Source organism: Cydia splendana, chromosome 9 (genome assembly GCF_910591565.1).
Source record: "Cydia splendana chromosome 9, ilCydSple1.2, whole genome shotgun sequence".
Classification (NCBI taxonomy): domain Eukaryota; kingdom Metazoa; phylum Arthropoda; class Insecta; order Lepidoptera; family Tortricidae; genus Cydia; species Cydia splendana.
This window is the reverse complement of record NC_085968.1, coordinates 4290054-4315895: the sequence shown is the minus strand read 5'-3', so window position 1 is coordinate 4315895 and position 25842 is coordinate 4290054. Positions and strand designations below refer to the sequence as shown.

At 37.0% G+C, this 25842-nt stretch overlaps 1 protein-coding gene and 1 long non-coding RNA gene across 2 annotated transcripts in view; both read left to right on the top strand.

Annotated features, from left to right (window-relative positions):
- Positions 1 to 25842, top strand: part of LOC134793414 (uncharacterized) — a 314149-nt gene that overhangs the window by 136273 nt on the left and 152034 nt on the right. The window lies entirely within an intron of this gene.
- On the top strand, positions 1689 to 23920 carry LOC134793372 (odorant receptor 49b-like). The gene is made up of 5 exons (XM_063764935.1): positions 1689 to 2556; positions 2850 to 2949; positions 21117 to 21221; positions 21713 to 21868; positions 23829 to 23920. The coding sequence occupies exons 1-5, from the start codon at positions 1748 to 1750 to the stop codon at positions 23877 to 23879; spliced, it is 1221 nt and encodes a 406-aa protein (XP_063621005.1). The 5' UTR covers positions 1689 to 1747; the 3' UTR covers positions 23880 to 23920.

The following is a 25842-nucleotide window of genomic DNA, read 5'->3' as shown; positions in this document are numbered from 1 at the left end:
TTAATGTGGGACCACCTTGGAAGTACCTTCTTTCGAACAAAAAAATAATTACTCAAATCGACCCACGGGTCTCGGAGTAACCGGTGAACATACATAAAAAAAAAAAAAAAAAAAAAAAACATAGCCACAACCGAATACAGAACCTCCTCCTTCTATGAAATTAAAGTCGGTTAAAAACTGCACTGTTTACAACTCCTAAACAAATTAGGAGGTTGGTGCTCTATAAATATTTTGATATTTAGCATTTAGCATATTTGGCATAGTACTTATGCATTTTTTTGGTGATGGATTAATATTACGGTATTATCGATCTAGGTCTTATTTAAACTTCATTTCATTTTTCGCCTTGTTACAATGGTATATGGTGAGAAAGTATTATCATATGTGTTTATCGTTGACTGTACTTTACATAGTGGTAGAAATTATGTGAGCTGACTTTGAGTGCACGTTAACGTATATTTAACTTATATCCTTAGGTACCTTACGTGTGCACAGAAAATCAAAAATATTTTCTAGTATCAAAACTATAATTCCTACTACACAAAGTGTGACAAGCCCAAGATTTTTTGAATTTCCCGCCAAACATTTGTGTAATATTTCAGTAGCCAGACTCTAGTTTATACACAAAATACCCAAACTTGGCGGGTGTTCCTATCTCGGAAATATAAAAAAAAAACTGAAAATTAAAAGTGAAAATTTTACTAATTATAAGGATATTTGAAACTCCATTTTTTAGGGTTCCGTACCCAAAGGGTAAAACGGGACCCTATTACTAAGACTTTGCTGTCCGTCCGTCCGTCCGTCCGTCCGTCCGTCCGTCTGTCTGTCACCAGGCTGTATCTCACGAACCGTGATAGCTAGACAGTTGAAATTTTCACAGATGATGTATTTCAGTTGCCGCTATAACAACAAATACTAAAAACAGAATAAATTAAAGATTTAAATGGGGCTCCCATACAACAAACGTGATTTTTGACCAAAGTTAAGCAACGTCGGGAGTGGTCAGTACTTGGATGGGTGACCGTTTTTTTTTTGCTTTTTTTTTTCGTTTTTTTTTGCATTATGGTGCGGAACCCTTCGTGCGCGAGTCCGACTCGCACTTGCCCGGTTTTTTTTAAATAAAAATACATCTAGATTACTTACATAATGTGTATAAGTTACAAAAAAATCAGTTCAGTAGGTTAGATACAAAAAAAAATGTAAACCAATTTTCTTTTTTTTTAGTTTTCTCATAAATCTGCAGCATTTTAGGGTGATTTATTTGGTGAAATAGCATCTTACATCTGGGCTAATAAATTGGCAAAACGGCAATCAATTTGGCTTCTGGGGCCGGTGCCCCATACAAACACGGCTATACCCTTTACTTAAATATTAAAATAATTAATTAAAAAGTAACTTAACTAATCTAGCCTCCTTCAACCCAGTGTCCTACTCATAGTCATTATTAAAATCAATGACATCTATATCATTTTCTATTAGAACAGAACAGAGTTGCATTATTGAGTTAAATTTTCAAACGAAGCAAAACCGCCGTCTATTGTAATTGTAGAAGGATAAGAAAATGATAGTAATTAATTATTCAAGTACAAATCCAATCAGCGAAGTATCGCACTGTTATTACACGTAACACAAATCACGTGCCTGAAATTCTCACGCCAATTTTCAATTTATTTGATCGGACAGTTCATTTATTCGATAGGTTCAGACAGCATTAGACTTATCTTTGGAAGTCATCCAACGTTCAAAAATGTCGATAGAGGAATATAAACGAATTAGAAATAAAAAAATATCGCGTTATTCACTACAAAACATGCTAAAATGTCTTGAAGACCCTGAACACCCTTCGGCGGGTCCATATCTCAGCTTTATGAACCTCACGGGAAACTGGCACCCGAACATGGAATTAAAATCCACCCGTTTTAAACAAATGGTATATTACATAACTATGACCTTTTTCTTCAGTCAGTATTTAAAATGTGTGATCGGCTTAGATCTCAGTGCTCTCCTTTTCATTCTACAAACCGCCCCTTTTCACTTGGGCACACCTAAGACCATCTTATTCCGAAAGGACTATCATCTCTGGGAGAAAATGATCGACTACATGTCACGCACAGAGCTGCGACAGCTCTCTGATGAAGATGAAGAAGTGATCGACGTTATGGACGAGTATATTAGGAAGAGTAGGAGAGCAATTTACCTATATTGGTTTATGGCTATCTGTTGCAACATAAGTATATTCACTGAGCCGTACCAGAAAAATCAAACTGTGGAGAATGGGACGGATATTTACGTACCGCTATTCCAATTTTACGTTCCTTTCAACCAGGATGTTCCACCAGGATACTATTATTCTATGGTTCTTCAGACAATTCTAGGTAATATAATGAGTTATTACATCGTCGCTTGGGACTCGTTGGTAATGTCTACGTTCATATTTTTCGCCGGTCAGCTCAAGATTTCTCGCGTCTATTGTACCAAAGTTATAGACCCTGAGAGTGAAGAACGAAGTCACGAGAATATTATAAAATGTCACCGTTTCCACACTTCTATAATCGAGTAAGATATCATTTTATTAAGCATGCTTATTCATAGCAGTGAATGTTAAAGCCAAAACGGTTTCTCGTCTTGTATGAGATATTTTTGATTACTGTGATGTACTTACAGTGTACAGTTGCTTGCCTTTTGCTCTTACTGTGAGGTTGTCGTATATGCTGGGTCATCATGGCCACAAGGTTATTAAAGTAAAAGTAGCCATGATAATGTTGCTATCGCCGCTACAGTAAATAACTTCCGTTACAAAAATGACAAAATCCATTATTTTATCTTATCTCCGTCGCATCTATTTGCAGGCACCAGAAATTATTCCAAAAACTGATATCATCCGTGATGTTCATATACCTTATTGTGATATCTATAAACTTGGGATCCTGCATCATACAAATCTCAAATGTAAGTGTCTATAATCCATCTACTGCGCACATATTTATTGCTGCAGGTAAGTATCAAGGTCTTCGCAGAAAAAAATAACAACGGGTTGCACTCCGGGAGTGCCGGCAGAGGTGAAAACTCAATGACATTGTAACAGTTTTTCGATCAGGTCACGTGTCCGTCTTACGAAGCGTCTTACGTCTTAAGCCCCCCATTCACACACCTACCTTGTAGTCCGCCTCGTAGTCCGCCTCGTTGGGTAGGATTGTGTATGGGGGTTGCGGACTACGAGCCGTCCGTCCTACAAACGGCTAAACGGTAGGACGGCTCGTAGTCCGCAACCCCCATACACAATCCTACCCAACGAGGCGGACTACGAGGCGGACTACAAGGTAGGAGTGTGAATGGGGGGCTTTACGCTGTCGCGAGTTTAAGGTGCAGTGGGTTCAGAAAACGAAGTTTTTAAAAAGCCGTAGCTCTTTTTTGGATCACAATACGGCTGCCATACATTCAATTAACAATCTTGAGGGCTTTTTCTAGTGACTTCCGCGATTCGAATCCTAAGTTTTTGACTTTTGCTCGATAGAAAACGATCACGAACATAGGTCTAAAACGGACTTTAAACATTCGTAACAATTTGTGCACAAAAGATAAAAATATGAAAACTGCTTCTAATAACGCGCAATTTTATGCTTGAGCGAATTCCGCGATTACTTTTTTTTTTAATTTAACATTAAATAAATAAGTTCAAAAACATGATATCAGCGGTCCCGTGCACGCAACTTCTTTGATCAGATGCCCGCTGGGCTTGAACGAAGGCGGTCCTATCGCGGGGCGCACTAAACTGACAGTTGGGTTTTGCAATTATTTTGACATTAAATCATATACGTATACGAAAAAGTATACCAGTAGACAAATTGTATTTAAAAAAATAGGGTAAATTAATTATCATCACATAGAGCTCGGGTCTCATCTTAAATTTGATTTGTTGTTGTTTACGGGGGATAATTATTGAAAAACGCAGTAAACAATCTCAAAACAATACGGTTCTAAAATCATTTAAGTAATTTGCTCCTTCAAACCCCGCTTAAAATGAAAAAAGTTTGAAGACTCATACTTACTGATTGGAGTTAATTTTCATTATGCTGGTATTACCTAATATTGCGTAATTTTAAAAACGTACCCATGTGACTTCTGTACGTCAACGTCAATGAACTGATTGTGATGACAATTTTGTGATCTTGTATTTATGTTAGAGAACTTTTGATCTTCAAATATTACCTATTAATACGGAACGATATGTAAATATTTCGTGTACTACTTGAAAATCTTGAAGCGGTACACCTATCTTGTTGCTGTGAGGTCCGCCCAGATATATAATGCGGTTACGTGCTGTTCTGCAAACCTTCATGAAATCAAGAATAAATAAACGACTATGGTCTAGCCTCAGTCCTAGTGAGTTTTTGCGGCTCGTGAGGCCGGGATATACTTGCCTACGAGGCTTACAGGCCAATACCGTTGCGGACTGGTTTACTGTGATTGTCTATGTATCGATTGTTATCCAAATTTACTATAAAATAAAACAAAGTTTCTAGTTCAATTATATTCTGTGCATATTTAATTTTATTTTTTATACCTCGTCGATGACAAACAAGCATACGGCCCGTCTGATGGTAAGCAGTCTCCGTAGCCTATGGACGCCTGCAACTCCAGAGGTGTTAGGTACATGCGCGTTGCCGTGCCTAACCCTCCGCACCCTCGTTGATAACTGGCAACCATACTCACCGGCAGGAACAATACTATGAGTAGGATCTAGTGTTATTTGGCTGCAGATTTCTGTAAGGTTGAGCTCTGCTCTAGATCTGGAATGACATCCGCTGTGCTGTGTCCTACCATACAAAGCGAGATGTAATTCACAGTGCCCATACCTCTCTTTTGGAGGTAGTTCAAGGACCAGAGGAATGTCCATATATCTTAAGTATTTCCGTACTAAATAACTACACAGATTCAGATTCTGAACATATAACCGTAAGTTTACCAAAAATTTGGCGTAGCTGTACAGTCAGATGCAGAGAAAAACAATCCGCCAAAATTAAATTTCCACCCTGCGAGGACTTTATTTATTGATAAAGATAACGATATGTTTGCAAAAATGTAGTGATGAACATAGGTGGACAGTAATTTTGGATGCGTAGGGGAGAGCGGGGAGAAACGCAACACTTTGTACTTTGAACTTAGTTTCTGGCTAACCGTTATTATTTTGATGAAATTAATGTAGTCATATATAACTTCATTGCATGTTCTGTACATTAACATCTTGATTAACCTTATAATTGTGTATTTTGTATGTAAGTACCAGAGTGACTAAAAAATCATCTTTTGTTACTCATGTCCCGTTGGCGTGCAGAAAGTAACACGTGTGGGTCAAAAGTAACAAGACACAGTGGGCTGTAATTAACATAATATGATAGGTATATCAAATCAAAAAAGTACTAATTAAATATGTAAATTATTATTGATCACACACTTTAATATTTGCATTTTAACTACATAAACATTAGCATTTTAAGAAAACAAATCAATATTAAGTCCTCGTTAGAAATTGTTTTTATTTCAAGTGATGAGGTCAATTATTCTGTTATAAACATGTTTTCTACTCAGATAATTCAGGGTCAGAGTTTTTTCACTCACAAATATGGCATACATCGTTTAAATCAGGGGTCTCCAAACTTTTCCGTCGGCGCCGAGGGGGGGGGGAGGGTGTATCTGGTTGCTGCTGAACTGATACTGATAGGGCTGAACACCTGGAGCCTGCGCCCGCGGGCCGGATTGGACCGCTGTCGGCGGGCCGGATTGGAACGCTTCGCGGGCCGGATTTGGCCCGCGGGCCGGGGTTTGGCGAGCCCTGGTTTAAATCATCATTGACGCATTAAGCATGTGACACCATATTAGATTCAATAGGTATATATTGTATGGGATGTAAATGTTACTTTTGTACCTATACGGCTTTGTTACTTTTGTACCCGACCGCATTTTTCTGAAAACATGAAAGATATCTTTGAAACGGAACGTGGTCGAGAAAATAAATTGCAATCAATCTAATCAATATCCCTTCGGGTGGCAGGGCCTCCGGTTGAAGGGTAGGAGAAATGGCGCGGCCATTTTTTTAAATATGCCCCTGCGTGGCAGAGGGCGGGAGCCGGACACTTCCCTAATTGGCGGCGAACCGGGAGACGGTTCCGTCATAACAAGCCCGTGAGTGGCAGAGACCGTCTCCCGGCCTCTGTGCGACATCGTATTTCGCGCCTAAAATAAAACCGTTAAAACTATGCCTTGCTTGTTCACTCTTGCAAGATGCATTCGTCAATAAACAAGAATGGTATTCCTTAACGGTCGAATTCCCGCGTAAAATAAAGTTTGTTAGAACTGTGTGAATCATATTAAATGTATTGTTTTGTCACAAAAACTGCTTTTTCTACAGTCAATTGTTTTATTTCCTAATTATACGTATTTTTATACATGAAAGTAGAAAAAAAATGGTAATAATATGAGATTTGATCAAGTCCAGCATAATTCACATAAAATAGAATGTAATTCATTGGTATACAATCAAATAAACCACTTTATGCTGAATTCAATAATACATAGTTAATATATATCCTTCATACATATTTTTTGAGAAACGGTCATATTTCTAACACGCGCCAAATTCGCGATGAACATCCTGGAGGCCCCGCCACTTGACGTATATTTTTCCAAAATGGCCGCGCCACTCAACCTCAACCCACCGTTAAATCTGAGGCGCCGCCATACAACGGCTTGTTATGTCTGTCCGTCTCCCGGCTCCCCGCCACTTACCGTAGAGACCGGGAGCCGGACAATGCCACTCTAGGGGATATGCAAATATTCAGAAAATGTATGTATTTTAATACAACGTAAACATCAAATAACTAAAAGTCGAAAAACGTACTTTTGATTCGAAAAATCACGTTGGGTCCTCTCACACAACCTAATAGCACGTGGCGCCCGTTTCGACTGAATGCAAGTGAAGGGGGCGCCACTGTCTATCACCTAATAGCAGCGGAGTGGTGTTTTGACTATTAGATACACCTACAGAGCAATAGTTACTTTCCTTTCCACCCGCCGTTACGTTTGTCCCCGCTCTCCCCTACATTTCACTTGAAAAAGCATGCAAAATGTTCTTATTAGCTAGGTACTACAATTAAATATATACAGATTGAAGCTAAGCTAAGGTAAGTAAGTTATACAATAATAACATCATCGGAATACACATATGATTTCAATGAAATTGTCATTGAATTGATTTTGCGCCTTATCGAAAGCCCTATTGAATAGAGTAGTACCTAAATAACGTTTTTCATCTGACGACTTCTGTATTTATTCGGTTTATTTAGTACGCGTATCTAATGAATTCGATTTTAGTTAATTTACATTTAAATACGTCACATGTGACATGAACAGACAAGGAGAGTAAGATAAAATATATTGTTTCTCTTCCTTCTTTCAATGGAACTTTTTTAGAGTTTCTCTTCCTCAAAGGAGGCTAGTGGTTAACACGAAACTCAAAATACTCTCATTTGCATCTTAAAAAGAACAGGATGGGTCACTGACCTGTCCCAGTAAAGTGAGGTAGTGTGCGTGAAGTGTGCTTGTGTGTGAAATGGGGTAATTTGACAGAATCTGAAAATTTTCCTCGGGCATACCTCGCCTTAACATTTTTTCCCTATCACAAAAAGTGCACAGCGCCGCTAAAGAAGTTTTCACTTCAAAAATAGTAGGTACACTCGCTATTCACATTCTATTGCGCTATATGCGCTCCACTTACTATCAGTATAATATATGTCATTATTTTGACATTACTTCAGAAATATTAAAAATGTTTAATAACTTCATTATCGTCCATCATTCTTTCTGGCATTTCTGATTCCATCATTCTAATCAATTCACTGTCAGTATTAATGTCATTTCTAGTATCATTACTTTGACATAACTCCAATACTGACGGAAATTATTAAAATAAACTTCATTACTTGCCGTCATTCCTTCATTACAATCACTAAAAACCTCATTCCTTCAAAGTAATGTCAGTATTCATGATAGTGTCGGGGCCGTAATAAATACATAAGGATACCTACGATAGCTTTGATTCGACACCAATCTCGATGTCCAAGAAAGCAGAAAGCGATTGGCTTTAAAATAAATATGTAATAAAAAAAATATTCAGTGGAACCAGGCGTGGCTCACTCCGCAATTTCGTCGCTTTGCTACAGGTAGCTTAATTGTACACAATGGGCCAGCGCCGGCCAGTCCAAGGGACGCAGCCATGCGGTAGAATGAGATAGCAATAGCACTTGCTCCCTCTAACGCATAAATGCGTCCCCCAGACTGGCCCACGCTGGCCCATTGTGTACAGGGGCCTTAAAAGTATATCCGTTCCACACCAATATTGGTGGTTAGCCTTAAGCCGCTCGTGGCGCTGTCGCCACCTAGCGGCCATATCTGTCCCGATCGTAACAGACGCGTTTTGTTAGAGAGTTAGTCTTCTGTACCTAGTAGGTACAATCATTTATTCTGTGGTGGAACTTATTTCTTTTCTTAAGCCTCCTCCACACTCGTGCGCGAATCGCGGCGCAAAGCCGCGAACGCGAGTGTGGAGTCCTGAACGCAGACCTGCGAAACCGACTCCACACTCGCGTTCGCAGCTTCGTCCGCGATTCACGCGCATAGTCTGGAGGGGGCTTTACAAACACAAATGAAATAAGTAAAAACCTACTTGTCATAAATGCGAGTTCTTCAAAACAAGCGTAGTAGGTAAATCAGTTATGTTGTGATTACCTATTTATATTGTTAATACTAAGGATTCAAAAGTGTAATTAAAAAGAAAAATTTTATAGGCCTTGGTTTATTTTTAAGTGGTGACAGCGAACCTTACTTATCTACTGACTTATTTATTTATTCCAAACACAAGAAATATAATTTTTCTACTCATCGACTATAATCTGTGTATTACAACTTCATATACAACTCTATAACCTCACTCTTTTTAACGTTGTATAGTCTATGGCACTTCCGACTCAACTAATATAATTGTATTGATACGGTTTAGTCAATTACAAAAATTTTGAAATTAGAACTTCATACATTTCGATAAAATATTGCTTGTTTAAGGAGACTCGACTCAATACAAATTAGCCAACGATGGCGTTTCGGAACTAATACCGTCGCGGGATCTGTCATACTTCCGTCTACTTAAACACGCTGCTGCGTCGCGTCTGCTTTGTGATTGGTTGGCCAACTCAAACTTTTTTTCACAATGGACGCCCACGAGATTTTCACTGCATTGAAATTTGAAAACTTGTAAAAGTGTTAAAGTTTTTGTTTTGTGAGTGAAACTGTGAAAAATACTAAATGAAAATGACTGACAGCGATGAAAATATGTTGCCCACTACTCAGGAAACGTGATTAGATTGAGTGTTGCATTATTCATTATTCAGTAGTAGAACTAGTTAAGTATTGCATTGGGTTAATTTTGGTAATTTTTTTTCCCGTAATTACCCCGTAATTAATTACCCCAATGCACCTTACAAATGTACGTAGTAGTTTTTCATATTAACTGTTTTACTATTTCTGTTAACTTGAGTAAAATAAGTCAGGTAGTAGAAGTAGAAAGTATGGTATTATTCATTATTTATTTTAGTTATTTTAGTTAACTCGTAGAAAAAGTATTGTATACAATAGTGATATAATCAAGTTTTTCAATCTCGTACCTACCTTACTTAGGCAACTCAGCAAGCTTCGTTGCCTAAACACGGTACTCGACTGAAAAACTCTCTATTAGGGATGTACCGACTAGTCGGGAAAGCCGACTATCCGGCCACATTTGTAGTCGGCGATTAGTCGGCGACTAGTCGGCAAAAATGGCCGATTAGTCGGCACTTAATTAGTGAAAGAATAACAGAAGAAAAAGAAATCAACAGTCAATATTTACCATATGTTTTATGTCTATTTTACTAAAATACCTATTTAGGGTGCATACGAAAACTTTTTTTCATATAATTGACCGTTTGATCGTTATCGTATGTTGGTGGGCTGGTGTTTTCCTCTACAGGTCGATCTCAACTGATTCTCGTGTAATTTCATGGGCAAGTTCGATAGTTAAATATTTTTTTCTACTCCCGTACTTTTATTTGTCATTTAAAGGGTTGTGCATATACCTTTAAAGTTTAAACCCCTATCTTATAGTTGTCAAGACAAGTCTTTAGTCTATTCCCAAAAAAAGTATTTGTGCATAATACACACGCAGTATCTTTTTGGCACTTTTACGATACTGAAACGACGCCGCACTCTTGTTGGTGTGTATTTCACGGAATGAAATAAAACGATGTTGAACAGTTCACAACTATATTGATAATCCAGTATATTTTACAATCGACCGTTAGGATTCCAAACCGTCATACGACTGAACTCGTTTCAAGTCCGATGCCCGTTCATTCTTCAATCCACCCTCAATATCGAATAATCAACTGTCAACTTATTAGGTCCGTCTACCTACAACTAAAATGTTAGTGGGTGGTTACCTTCATTATAAATTAATGTTACAGTCGGCCATCCGATTTTAAAACGAGTCCCTTCGTTTAAGAGATAACTCATTGAACAGATTTCACTCAACTATACATCATTTAGAATCTTCATATATATTTTTTTTCATGAGATAATATTTGAGCAAACACAGATCATGTTACTTTTTCATTTACGATATTACATTAAATCTACATGATTTTAATCTAAGATAAATAACAAAAGGAAACAACATTTAACATCCTGAATATAAATCAGTCTTAAAACTAAGATGTCAAAGATCCGTCTTTAACATTCAGACATAACTCATTTTGAGCTATGTTCAGTCATGATAACCTTAATCATGCTCCAAACGATTACCGGTATTGATTCAACATCTCATCCTAAAGGTAATAAATCTGAATTTGTCTAACGTATGCAATCTACTCTTCCGAGGAACTGTCATCAGTAGAAGATTTGCTAGTAGGATCATTATCATAACTCATCCACGGGAATATCTTATCAAGCGAGACTATACCTTCATAACGTCTACCTTTCTTCGTAAGGGGTGTGTCTTCAATTACAAAGCGGTCATGGGGCAAGACTTTTTTGATTCTATAGGGCCCTTGACACTTGGATTCAAGTTTCTTCGACTGACCTGTTCCTCCAACTATAGCTCTAACTACCCTAACTAGATCTCCTTCTTTATACTGAGTACCCTTCTTTCTACTCCTATCAAATCTATCTTTATTCTTTTCTTGGTTTTTCTCTATGGAATCTCTTGCCTGTTCCCTAATTTCTTCTAGGTTTGGTTCTACTACATCTCTATCTATTTCCTCTATCACATCGCTTAAAATTCCCTGAGAAGCGTTGGTCGCTTTCATGCCAAAAAGTAACTCGTTCGGTGACTTCTTCGTTACCTCATGCACCGTAGAATTAATTCCAATTTGAACGTCTTGGACATATTCATCCCATTTATCAGGGCTTTGGCCGTGAGACATTGTGCTAAGGGCAGACAAGATGGTGCGATTATAGCGCTCCACCTGGCCATTGGCACGTGACGTGGCCACTGCGTTCAATATATGTTTGATTCCTAACTTTTGGGTAAACGTTTTAAACTTTTTACTCGTAAAACTTGTACCTCGGTCTGTCACTAATCGCGTAGGGGGTTTGAAATAGCTAAAGTAATTTTTGAAGACCTTTATATTTTCCTTCGACTTAGTGCTACGGACAGCAGTTAGATTGACGTATTTGGTGAACGCGTCCACAATCACAAGTAGGTACGAATTTTTGCGCTTACTTCGTACGAACGGTCCTAAATGATCTGCATGTACCGTGTGAAATGGCACTTCGACTTTTGGAATCGGGTGAAGTTCTCCTTCTTTAGCCCCAGCCGGAATTTTGTGGTGGGCGCATTCTAAACAAGCCGACACATACTTTTTGGTAAACCGACGCATCTTGGGCAAGGACCGGAAAACCCCTCTTTACGCTTAATCCTATCAATTCGGTAACCCAATCGATTCGGTTACCTTATCATTCGGTAACCCTATCATACTGTTACCTGATTGTAATGGTAACCTTATTGAAACGGTAACCCTAACCTTTAACCGAGTTAATCTCAAAACCCCATCGCGATAGGGTTTTTGTTAAGGGTTTTTAACAGGTTTTCATTCAGTTATGGTAACCTTTATTATCGGTTGCTTACTGGTTTGCTACATTAAAGTAGTTTTAGTGATGTGCCGTCAGAACTAAAAAAAATACTAAAAAAATTGTTTATTTAATTTAATTTATTGAATTTATTTAATTTATTGAATTTATCTTTCTATAAAACATTTATTTACATACAATATATATACAGTGGTACTACTAAACGAAATTAATAACTAGCTTAAATCTAAAATAGGCCCTTGAGGCATTGTACCAAGGATGCTGGCGGCATTTCCTCGCTGTATCGCAATGCTGATACGTTGTGCGAGGTAGCCGCCAGCTCTTCGGTCACCAGTTACGTCAACCAGACGCTTCGCGATTTCTGCGAACAACTTATGCGCGCTGGGACCCCATGGACCTAGAGTTTCAACACCAAATGGTACAAAATGGTACTCTCTACCGAGGCTCTTATATTTGTTACGTTTTAGAATTTATTTAATTTATTTAATTTATTTAATTTATTTAATTTATTTAATTTATTTAATTTATTTAATTTATTTAATTTATTTAATTTATTTAATTTATTTAATTTATTGAATTTATTGAATTTATTTATTTTTTTGAATTTATTGAATTTATTGAATTTATTTAATTTATTGAATTTATTGAATTTATTGAATTTATTGAATTTATTGAATTTATTTATTTTTTTGAATTTATTGAATTTATTGAATTTATTGAATTTATTGAATTTATTGAATTTATTTAATTTATTTAATTTATTTAATTTATTTAATTTATTTAATTTATTTAATTTATTTAATTTATTTAATTTATTTAATTTATTTAATTTATTTAATTTATTTAATTTATTTAATTTATTTAATTTATTTAATTTATTTAATTTATTTAATTTATTTAATTTATTTAATTTATTTAATTTATTTAATTTATTTAATTTATTTAATTTATTTAATTTATTTAATTTATTTAATTTATTTAATTTATTTAATTTATTTAATTTATTTAATTTATTTAATTTATTTAATTTATTTAATTTATTTAATTTATTTAATTTATTTAATTTATTTAATTTATTTAATTTATTTAATTTATTTAATTTATTTAATTTATTTAATTTATTTAATTTATTTAATTTATTTAATTTATTTGATTTATTTATTTTAATTATTTTAGTTATAATATAATAATATTTATAATAAGAACACACCACACAGGTAGGTATGAAGATAAACAAAGGAAAGGCAAAAAACTTGTTTGTGCTGGAGGCTTCATAGATCGCCCATGCCAACCTCGGTTATTCAATAATAAGTTGAATTTAAGTGTGCGGAAAGATTACAATCGTTTGAACTGGTCAAAAACCTCATAATGAGGTAACTGATAGACTGGGTTTTTATTTCGGTTACCGGTAACAGAGGTTAACTCGATCTGATACGGTTACCGAATCAAAGTGTTACCTTATTAAGCGGTTACCGTTATGGTAGGGGTTTTTATAAACACCTCTAAAATAACCCTATGAAAAACCCCGGTTAAGGTAACCGGTTCCTGTCCCTGATCTTGGGGAACCAATAGTGTGATTTTAGCCGCTGCAAGGTTTTTTCGAAGCCGAAATGACCCACGTCATCGTGGTTGGCTTTCAATATTTGCCAACGGACGCCTCTAGGAACCACCCAACGCATCGTGTTCTCATCAATGATACGATACACTCGACCGTTTTTCAATTTATATTCTTTATGTATATTTACAATTTTTGTAGTTGAAGGGTCTTGTAGAATATCTTTAATATGTTTCATTTCCGTATCACTAGATTGGACAGTCGTGATCCAGTCTTCAAGGTTCACTGAAAGGACGTCGAGTACGTGTGGTGGTTCCTCATTGTCGTTGATGGGACTGCGGCTAAGCGCATCAACGTGCGCCATTTTCTCTCCTGCTCGATATTCAACTTCACAATCGTACTCTAAAAACTGTATCCACCATCTTGAGATACGAGGAACAAGATCCCTCTTTGTGAATGTTGAACGTAGGGCATTACAGTCGGTGACGATTGTGAACTTGACCCCGAGCAGGTATACCCTAAATTTCATAAGTGAGCTTACGACAGCCAAGGTTTCAAGCTCAAAGGAATGTAGCTTTTGTTCGTCGATAGTCGTTTGTCGACTATAGTATGCTACGGGGCGCCAAGGGTCGGAACCTGAACGCTGCAGCAAGATGCCAGCTAAGCCCATTTTGCTTGCGTCTGTATGGAGCTGCGTTTCAGCAGTATGATCATACAGAGCAAGTACAGGCCTTTCGACGAGACGTTTTTGTAGGCTCTCAAATGCATTAGCCTCGATTGAAGTCCATCTCCAAGGGGTGTCCTTCTTCAAAAGACTCGTCAACGGCCTAGCTATTAATGCGAAATCCTTGACGAATCTTCTAAAGAAGCTTGCCAAACCCAGAAACCTTCGAACGTCATGCTGGTTTGTCGGAACAGAGAATTTTGAAACGGCTTTCACTTTTTGCAGCCCAGGCTTGACACCCTCTTTACTTATTTCAAATCCCAAAAATTCAATACTCTGTTGGAAGAAGTTACATTTTTGCTTCTTAAGAGTAAGACCACTTTGCTGCAGTACACTAAGAACTTCTTCCAGCCGAGTCAAGCCCCCCTCAAAGGAGGCCGCTGGGATCAAAATATCGTCCATGTAGATAACAACATATTTGATCTTGGCCAGGACCTTATGCATTACCCTCTGAAATACTGCTGGTGCGTTTGCCAGGCCGAATGGCATGCGGGTATACTCGTACTGCCCATCCGGCGTGACAAACGCAGTCTTCTCTATGGATTCTTCTGCAATGGGTATTTGGTGGTACCCTGACGCGAGATCGAGCGTTGTGAATACCGTCTGTCCAGATAACTGGTCCAGCAAATCTTCAATCCGAGGCAGGGGGTAGTGATCGCGTTTAGTTTTATTGTTGAGTGCGCGATAGTCGACGCAGAGTCTCTTTTCACCAGATTTCTTGTGTACCAAAACAATTGGACTGGCATAGGGTGACTTGGACTCCCGAACTATCCCGCACTCAACCATGTCATCTACCATACCCTGGACAAGTTGCCGTTCTGAATGTGACATCCTATATGGTCTATAAACCACAGGTTCCGAGTCTTTAAGCTGGATAACCATTTCAGCTTCGGTTGTGAACCCTAAATCACGTAAACCAGTTGAGAAACAGGTTTCATATTTATCCAGTAATCTATTCAGCTTATGATTTACATCGGAAGGCAGATTGTCTCCACATCTAATCGGTTCATCTGAAATGTCCTTCTGTTCAGCTGTAACTGACACATTCTGCACATGCTTCACCGCATTCAAATATCTGGCGCGAGTAACGAGTGAACCCTTAAGAATGGTTAAAGGCTTTGCACCTAAATTCTGTACGAGTAGCAAACAAGTGCCTAAATTGATTTCATACTCACCCGGCAAAAGATAATATTCACTACCAACACCCCCCCTAACCGAGCCACTAACGTAGACAATTCCGCTGAATTGTTTATCCGCAATGACCCGAAGTGCACTCATTGAGCCTTCAGCGATTGTTACGTCTTTTTCCGCTTTAAGTAACAGTTTCGTGTCATTGTCTTCATCTACTCTCACAAATCTCAATTCCGATGATGTTTTGATAATGCAAACATTTGGTCGTTCTGTATAGGAGTGTCCTAATAGCAATGAACAGTTAATAAGATGGTCGTCAACTATATAAATCTCTACTCCCTTTTCAGTGACGCCCTGAACATCAATTATGGCTTGGGTATGCCCCAACGGAATGTATGGTATTAAACCTAGCCCCTTTAAAACAGTACCATTAACTGTTGTCCACTCTAGTCCTAACGTTTCCGCATCTGACTTACGGATAAGAGTAGTCTCAGAACCCAAATCTACGAGACTAGCTATCGGTTTGCCATTAATTTCAATTACCATCTTATATTTACTGCTGGTATTGTCATTTGATGAGTCATGCAGATTCTTGTCATCTTTGTTCACATGGATAACTCTCATAACGCTTTTATCCTTTACTTCAGGTTTAGTTGCCTTTTTGGGACAGTCACTAATAGCATGACCTATAAAATGGCAATACGAGCATTTAACAATGGGTTTTGGGCATTTAGAACACGGGTGTCCCTTCTCTTTGCAATTAAAACACACCACACTATCTGAACTTTGCCGTGGTTTAAGAGGGGTTGCGTCGCTACTGCTAGTTCTGTAACTTTGTTTACTAAACGTGTTATTATTATTAGAAACTTTTCTATCTTTCTTCAGGTCTGTGCTGTTTTCTTTATTCTGAACTTTAATGGTTTTAAAGAATTGCAAAACTTGTTCTGTTTTCTCAAAATGTGCCGCTTGAGCGCCTACCCTGACCCCTCTGTCGTCTACACCATGTATAATGCAATCTATAGCTTCCCTACCGAAAATTTTGCAGCGATTTAATAATTTTATTTTCGAGAAATAGTACAATTCTAAGGATTCGCCGAAACGAGCCCTCTTAGCTAGCATCTCTGTTAATAAATCTGCATAATTCTCGGTTGCAGGGAATGATTCCGCTAGAAGAACTTTCCATTCGGGCCAAGTTCGTTTCAGGGATGGTAACCCTTGGTACCATAACTTAGCATGACCAGTTAGCTTAGGCAAAGCATAGTGGATAGTTTGTCTGTCGTTCCATTTATACATTTCGGCACATTCATCCACTTTGCTTAGCCAAACAGTAATTGGTTGCTCCCTACTCAATGGGTCAAAGTCCGGAATAACATTGTTTAAGGCAGGAAAACTGTTATTTTGTTCATTATTCTGTTTCTTCATAACCTTTAAAAACTCTTCAAAGAAACGAGATGTTGAATCATACCTGACCTCGTCGTCCCTTCCAGGGCTCAGTCTTCGATCACGAAGCTCCAAGTACCTCCCGGTACTCTCATTGTCCCTTGCAGGGCTCCGTCTCCGATTTCGGAGCTCCATGGACCTCCCGGTCTCCACGCTGATGTCCCTGTCCGGTGTTCGTCTCCGAATAACAAGCTCTGTGAACCTCCTGGTCCTCTCACCTTCTTCAGGGCTCCGTCTAGAACTGCGTAGCTCCGAATCTCTATGACGCGCGCGTTCCTGAAGTTCCTGTCGATCACGCTCGTTCCTCAATTGACTTTCTAAAACACGTAAGCGCTGTCTCTCGAGCTCCAGCTCCTCCCGTAGCCTATCGTTGCGCAGAGAACTACGACTACGAGTACGACTTCGCGTTTGATCATGTCTCCGATTGTGAAGGTAATTTTGTTCGTCGTTAAACATACGACTACGACTCCGACTGTGCCTTCTGACGATTGAGCCAACACTAGGGTTTCGAGTTCGACTGCGACTCCTAGCCGTTCGAACACTACCAGTACGGCTACGGTGACGACTCTGCCTAGGAGTGGATAAGATTCTCTCTGACCTTATCTCTTCTCGGTGACCGGCATTTGGCACACGGTGTGCAGCAATAGTAGTCCTTGGTCCTTGTAGCACAGGGCTGCTTGGAGCTGGCTGCCCATTGTCATCATCATCCTCCATTATTTAATTTTGTCTGAAACTTGCAATAAACACACTTGTATATGTTATCATAGCCTTGTTAGAACTAAGAAAACTAGAATAGTTTCTTCAGACAAATAAGTTATAATTTAATGACTCAGTGTTCATAGGTTCATAAAAGTATAATGCATAATATTGACTATTACTGGAGGGTCAAACATGTAAATGTTCACTTTATCTTAACATGGGATCATTCAACATTATAACCTACATAACATTTTGACAATTATTTTAATGCAAACATGTGTCTCGTCAACTGAAGGGTCAATTGTAGGATGTTTGCTAAAAGCACTTGTGTACCATTACTTACTAAAGAAATGTATTTTGGTAGGTTAAAGTGCCATAGATGTAAGGTTGAAGCAGTGACCTACAAACATGTAACTAAAACTAAGTAATGACTGTGTTTAGTTTTAACACAGTAGGTATATAGATAAAGATCAACCATTTAAAAATATTTCGTAGGTCCTGCCATGCTCAATGCCTTCATCTTTATTACAGTAAGAACAGAACGCTGGTGGCACCAAGGAATATAACATTTTATTAACAACAATATTTTGTAATAAGTAAGTAGCCTAATACTACTGCATTTCAATCACGATTAGGCAAATAAACTGTCAAGTCTTAAACTAATAACGCATAGACAGATAGTTCCCATACGGTGAACCTGCCAAAAGTGAAGCCGAAACACGATGGATGTGTGCGTGCGGCGCTCGTGTTTTACGCTCAGCAAACACACACATATATACAAAATATGTTGCCAGTATTCATTTACATCTCTCAAAGTAGGGGAATTTTAACAACATCCACCCTTGGTTATTAATAATTTGGAAGTGTGTAGATTCGATTTTGTAGCAAAAGCTTTTTGTTTATTTTGGGATTTATAGATAGATAGATACAATTCCAAACAATTATGCATCCGGGTTTATTAAATAGTAAGTTTTCCCACAGCTAAACTAACTGTGTGTGTGTTTAGCTTTTGGGATTTATTGCATTTCTGTACTTTGTGAAATAAGGTTCAAATAAATAGCTGATAAGTTTTTACTATTTTTTTTATTCAACAAAATAAATGTGCATAAAATAATAAGAATAAATTTAAATATGACAAAGCATATTCGACTGTGTTTAGTCGGTTTCCAATGTTTCCATATTGCGTCATTCCGATTTAGTCTAATTATTTTCTTCCATCTCGCAGACAGAAGCAGATCAGTCAGAAAACTGAAACGAACATTACACATAATAAAAATAAGAAAAAAACTAAATACCTAAATAATTAACTTAATTATAATTTTCTCTAATTGTACAATGAAATTCAATTGAGCGTATTTATTTTAAAATGTAGACGTCATGTCCCATTTGGAGGAAAAAATATTCACTACACTGGCAACATTTAGAAGAAATGGCGGCTGACGAAACATTGAATTTTTGTAGTTACGATTACGTAAAAATATCACATTAAACTCTATACTTACGCGTGAAATGTAATGTAAGTCTGTTTGTTTTTATGATATGATGCGTTGTGACACCCATTCAATGCATAAACAACCATTTTTCCTGTGTTTTTGATTTTTAAACGGGAGGTGTACACAAACCGACGTGACCTTGAGTACTGCCAGGGCCGTTCGAATACGGTGACACGAGTGCGACGTGACGTCGCACTTGAAATGGCTTCACTAGGGATGTACGAACACTCGATCTAAGTCTTATAAATCTATGTGTCAAGTCTTATGTAGGTACTCCACAGTAGAATGAGTATTTTTTTTTAATAATTTGATATACGTCGTTTGCAATGCAAGCCTACCTCTACGGGAATAAGGTAGGAAGTGACATGCACCCTTACTGGTACACCACGATCGCATAATTCGGTCTCTTTTTTTTATGATTTGGCTGTGCATTAAATTGACATTGTTCTATTCCAAATCCATTTATAGCCATACAAAATGATTTGGTAGGTTTGAATTCCAATAACAGTTCACCAAGTCAAATTTAAAACTAAATGAACAACTTTTTAATATTGTTATCATTATCTTACTACAACATTTGAAAATTGTCGGTAATCACGTTCTATTCTCGACATACTAGATAGACTATGTTTTATAAATCTCTATAATAATTCTTCATAATTCTAAGTTTAACAAATATTTACTGTCGTGAAACCACTAAATACCTTTGATTATGATCATTTGTCATCCAAGCGGAAAAGAAAAAAAAGATCTAACCGAATTAACGGTAATTTACCTTTTCGTGGGCCTGTGTTTTTATCCCGTCTTCTGAAGTTGAAACGACGCCGCACTCTTGTTGGTGTGTATTTCACGGAATGAAATAAAACGATGTTGAACAGTTCACAACTATATTGATAATCCAGTATATTTTACAATCGACCGTTAGGATTCCAAACCGTCATACGACTGAACTCGTTTCAAGTCCGATGCCCGTTCATTCTTCAATCCACCCTCAATATCGAATAATCAACTGTCAACTTATTAGGTCCGTCTACCTACAACTAAAATGTTAGTGGGTGGTTACCTTCATTATAAATTAATGTTACAATACTTCGTGTAATCACCACTTAAAAAATATTGTATGAAATACATTGTTGCCAACCTAATTTTAATTGTCATCTTTGACAGATGAGTGAACCATAGACATGTTTTTTTTTATTTCATTCATTCTTTTCCCGCCCGTACCCTTCACTCTTTGCCATTTCTTGAATTAAAAATATTCGTTAAATTTATAATTTTATTTCATAGTAATTGATTTGTCGTAGAAAAAGTACCTATTGTATGCAACGTTGTTTAACTGAGTCAAAAAATACTTGTGGCGTCTTCATTAACAATTTTCGGCTTCGCCTCAAATTGTTACTCACGCCACTCGCCTTTTTTGACCTCTCTTAAACAACGGTTGCATAAAATACTATTATTACTATTCAGTTTTTTATGGGGAACTATTTATATTATTGCAAAATTTAGAGACAGACAGGGCACGTTGCTCGTAAAGACGCTGACCACATGGGATAGGTTCTTAACTGGAGACTACGTACGGGAAATAGAGCCTTAGAAATAACTCCTACAAACTGTACCTACTGACGGTCTGCTCAGTATCGCAAAATAAAAGACAGAAATTGAACGAGGATTCTTGTGATAAGTCTTTGAACCTGTAAAGAACACCTTTTAGCCAAGCTACGAGTAATATGATGAATACCGCAACCAAAGGAGCAAAACTATTGTTTTTCACCTGAACTTATACGAAACTAATGATCTGGCCGACTAGGCGACTAGTCGGCCGACTAATCGGCCATTCGGCCAAATCAATAGTCGGTACATCACTAATAAAATACTATTAATAGCTTTTTTGTCATTTCAGGCGTCAGGCGATTTACCAGCAATGATGGCGGCCATGATATTCGTATTTGCCATTTTAGTTCAACTTTTGATATTGTATTGGTTCAGCAATGAAGTTACAGTAGAGGTTAGTAATAAATAAATAATAAATGGTGTTAGTAAATAGTACATTATGATACAAGTTTGCTACGTTGGTCATTACACACGAGGCGATATTGATATTGTGCTTGCTTTCAGCTCGCGCGCAATAAGAAAGCCGATGTATGTAATGACCAATGCACGTGTTGCTTACGACGTTTTTCAACATTCTTGCGAGGAAAAAATCTAAACTATAGTTGACTACGGAACCCTAAAACGGTTCAATTTTAAGTTCCACGTTACGAGCAAGTGTGTTGAAAAAATATCAATTGAACTAGTTTTAATACTCCCGATACCTCGTGGCATTTACAAAGGATTAAATAGGTAAATCACGACGTTGAAAAAGGGACACAGGCAAATGAAAAGAATGCAAAGCATCGCCCATCATTTATGAAGGACCAAATACGACTGTTTGCAGAGCTGGGGACAAGACTTTAAAAAATCCGTTAATCGTTTTTTTTTAATCCTTATTCATTTCAGAGTTTATCAGTTAGCTCCGGTATACTCGAAAGCAAATGGATAACCATGGATGCGAAAATACAGAAGGAAGTAGCTTTGCTGCAACTCACCACCTCCAAACGGCTTTTTTTCAAAGCCGGGCCATGTAATGAAATGTCTCTCGACACCTTTGTTGCAGTAAGTAGTGATCCCTGTATTCCTGTGTAAATCCTTAATATATACCGGGAAGTATACGGGGTGTCCCTAGCCATTGGACAAAGCCGAAATTTACATATGCATTAGGGTATTTAGAACCAGTCAGTATACAAAGTATCATAACAATCAGTGTAGCGGTTACGAAGAAATTAATAGAATTACGATTTTATTACTTTGGAGCAACATGTATGTGTTAGTAGCATAATAGTATGAAACCTTCTTCGACTGTTTTGATGATTTTTTTTTTGTTTTTTTTTTGTATTTTTAATTTATTTAGAACACAAACAGTCACAATAATGCAAATGGATTTTTAGTACAATGTAGTGTACTTAACATACTTAAGAAACAGACCTGGAGGTTCATTAATGAGTAGGTACATAATGTTAACATACATAATAACCGCAGAAAGAAAAATAAATTTGAAATTATGAGCCATACCTACTTAATTATATTTACCAGTCTTCCAAACAAAATCAGTATTGTTTGAAATTATATAGAGGGTAGGTAAGTAGAAGATTGGTAAATAGGTTTAACATCAATACCTATATATTTTAATATTATCGGATAAGTAGTCATCAATTTAGGTAGGACAGTCGGAAAGTTACATTTATACATTTTGTTATTTAAAACGATTTTTAATACTTAAAACTAAAACAATTTACGTTTAAGTTCAATTTTGAGACTAGACAAGGAAGAGTGAAAAGGATCAATATCAGGTGAGTGCTTATTAACATAACTAGGGACTCGTTTGAAAAAAGTGTGCCGAGAGTAATTCTTACGAGCAAAGCAGAGGACGAAACGCAACTGTCACTGACACTAATATGGAAGAGTGATAGAGAGACACAAAGCGATTCGATGGCGAAGCGCAAGCGATTGTCACCTTGGCTAGGCCGCCTGAGGGGCTACCGCGAAAACCGAAATTCGCAAATTGCGAGGATCTGTCTCTTTTACTCCAATGAAGGCGTAATTAGAGTGACAGAGAAAAATGCCCGCAATTTGCGAACTTCGATTTTCGCGGTAGCCCCTCAGGCGGCCTAGCCAAGGTGACAATCGCTTGCGATTCGCCATCGAATCGCTTTGTGTCTCTCTATCACTCTTCCATATTAGTGACAGTGACAGTTGCGTTTCGTTCGCTACGGAGCGTTAGCGATTGGCATGTTGTCTACGGGGCCTGATATGAAATAGAGATCGAACGTAGGGGGAGGTGTGGACAACTGAAAGTGACTAATTCTAAGAGATTCGGACATTTTATTATTCCATTAAGAATTTTAAATAAGAACATTACATCTAAATAGTGTCTTCGGTTATAAAGGGAAAGAACACAAAACTGCTTCGCTGCTAAACGTAGTACGTTCGAAGTAATTGCCCGTTCTGTAACAGAGAGATTTTAGAAAAATATTTTGGATCCTTTCCAGGCGATCAATATGAACTTGATACTGAGGTGTCCACACAACACAACCAAATTCTATACTCCTAACAAAGGAATAGAATAATAGTTTATAAGTATTAGGGCGCCTGAAGGGCTGTCCGATCCTGAGAATCATCCCTAACTTTTTATAAGCTCGCTTATATATTTATGACATTAATAAGATTCAGACTTTTGACAAATGTCATAATTGCCGCACGTTTTCAAACAAATTGTCAGAAGCATTGCCAATTATTAATACAGTATGTTTATTGTTGTTGTTGATTATTGGAAATAACTTTTGTTTGATAATTTATTTTTTTACCTTTTGTTCTAACTAAAAAAATATTACCGTTAGAGCATTTCTGAGAAGTAACCCTACGTGGGATTTCAGGGTTTGTCCAATGGCTAAAGTCACCCTGTATATTTCAATTGAAACTTTAGTCATATTAATCCAGTCATATTATTTGATCATATTGTAATTTCTCTTCCAAGCTAAATGTAAAGTTATAAAGCATTTATAATTTATTGTTTCAGATCCTAAAAACCAGCTACAGTTTCTTTACTCTTCTGAAAGGAACAAAGTAGGAGCCCAATCCCAATTCAACGCTTTACCCATCCACATAAAATTACATAGTGATTACTGTTATTTACCACTTTGATCGCCATTAGAAAACTATATAGCACGTCGAATAATTATTTCGTTAAGTAGCAGCTTAGTAGATTTCCGCCTGTGCACAGATGCAAAAGAGCATGGCCACTTTGTGTATGAATTCTATTCATAATGTATCCATGTCATTGCAGCTTGCTGTACCTAGAAAGAAAGTTGTCTAGCAAATCACATATTAATAGTACTTAATAACCTACACTTCTTACACAATAGCAAAACCATGAACAACACAAAAAGTGAACCAAATACCGGGTGTGGCTTGTAACAGGAGCAGTAAATTAAACAGTAGGCTATACTCCCCAAACTAACCAACATTTGTTCAGCAAATTTTAAAAATAACACGAGTTTTGATTTCTAGTACGCTTTAAAGAGGCAATGTATTGCGAATTTTATGATTGACGCGTGACAAGTAACGTCAATTACAATGATGTGTACGCTACATTAAAGACAATAATGTAAAATAGGAAGTCTAAAGGATTCAGGAGATGTGGGTATAATAATCCCTCGGAGTAAAATGATTCCCCATCGTATCTGAGCATCTATTGGTGCCATCTATCTAAATATGCAATAAACTTATGCCCCGTGACGGCCAGTTGCCTCTTAAGGCCGTTCCCGTACCCAAATGAAATCTACAATCGAGCCTCTCCTCACCCCACCCGTCCCGCCCCTAGATACAATGACGATACAACAGCGCCACGCAAGAAGTAGTGACTTAAATGAACTAACAGGACACTGATTTGTAAAACGTATTACTAAATACTGAAAAAAAGCATGCTGCATCTCATAGATGGCGTTAAAGTTAAATGGGAAAAATAAATGAAACATAGTGTAAATTAAATATTCATTTTAATGAAGTCAACTCTTATTTCAATAATATTTAACTATAAGGGTAAATACAGTTTATATTTAAACAAATTAATGACTGCAAGTTTTCTATAATATCATTATTTATTAGGTATACTGTGCAGGTATATCATCGATATTTATTAAAAAGTTAGGGCATACCGATACAAGTGAGAAAAATAGGTAATTCGCACATGTATCGTACAACGTTTTACAGTACATAATATGGCCCTTTAAATTTTCGACATAGTTACGTAATGTGCTAATTATTTAGATGATGAATTGATGACAATGTTTAACCGGTAGATGGAGTGATTATTAAATTCTAGAATGTTTTAAGTTATATGGATTACTAATTAGTACGATCAGTATATATTAAATTAAGTAATAATTACGTATTTCACTGTGTAATAAATATACATTTTTACTTACGTTAGTTCATTGTTTGTTGGAATCTTCCGAGTTGTCTTTTTCGAGATGTCTTCTTTTTATTCAATTGCTTGTTACCCATTATAACTTAAAGGTTTTGGTGCACACGGTATATCACTAGGACACACAACACAGCACAGTTTTTATAAGTAAATCTTATATTTGTTTTGGGGACACCTAGTACAGGTCCGTCTGGCACGAGCGCTCAGCCATCACTGTCTCATTTCGAAAGACGGACGGAGATAGAGCATGCAGGCCGGAGTCGATATTTTGTTACGATAGAATTAGTTGATGTTTATTTATTTTAAAAATATTGCCTCTAATTATCGTTTTTCTAAAGCTGTCAAATTACTGTTATAGTTATGATTGATTTTTCTCCTTTTTTTGTTTCATAGTGTCACATAGTAAAGAAACGAGTAAAGTTGGAGTAAAAATTCGAATTGGAGGTTACTTTGGGAATAAATTGTATCGAGCGAAGTGTTATGAATCGTGTATCGAAAGCTGTGTTATTAAAGATAATATAATCAAGAATTATATATATTTTTCCCACGTCTACAAATATCACCGTTTCTTAGAAAAATAGGATAATTATTGGGGTATTTTTACATT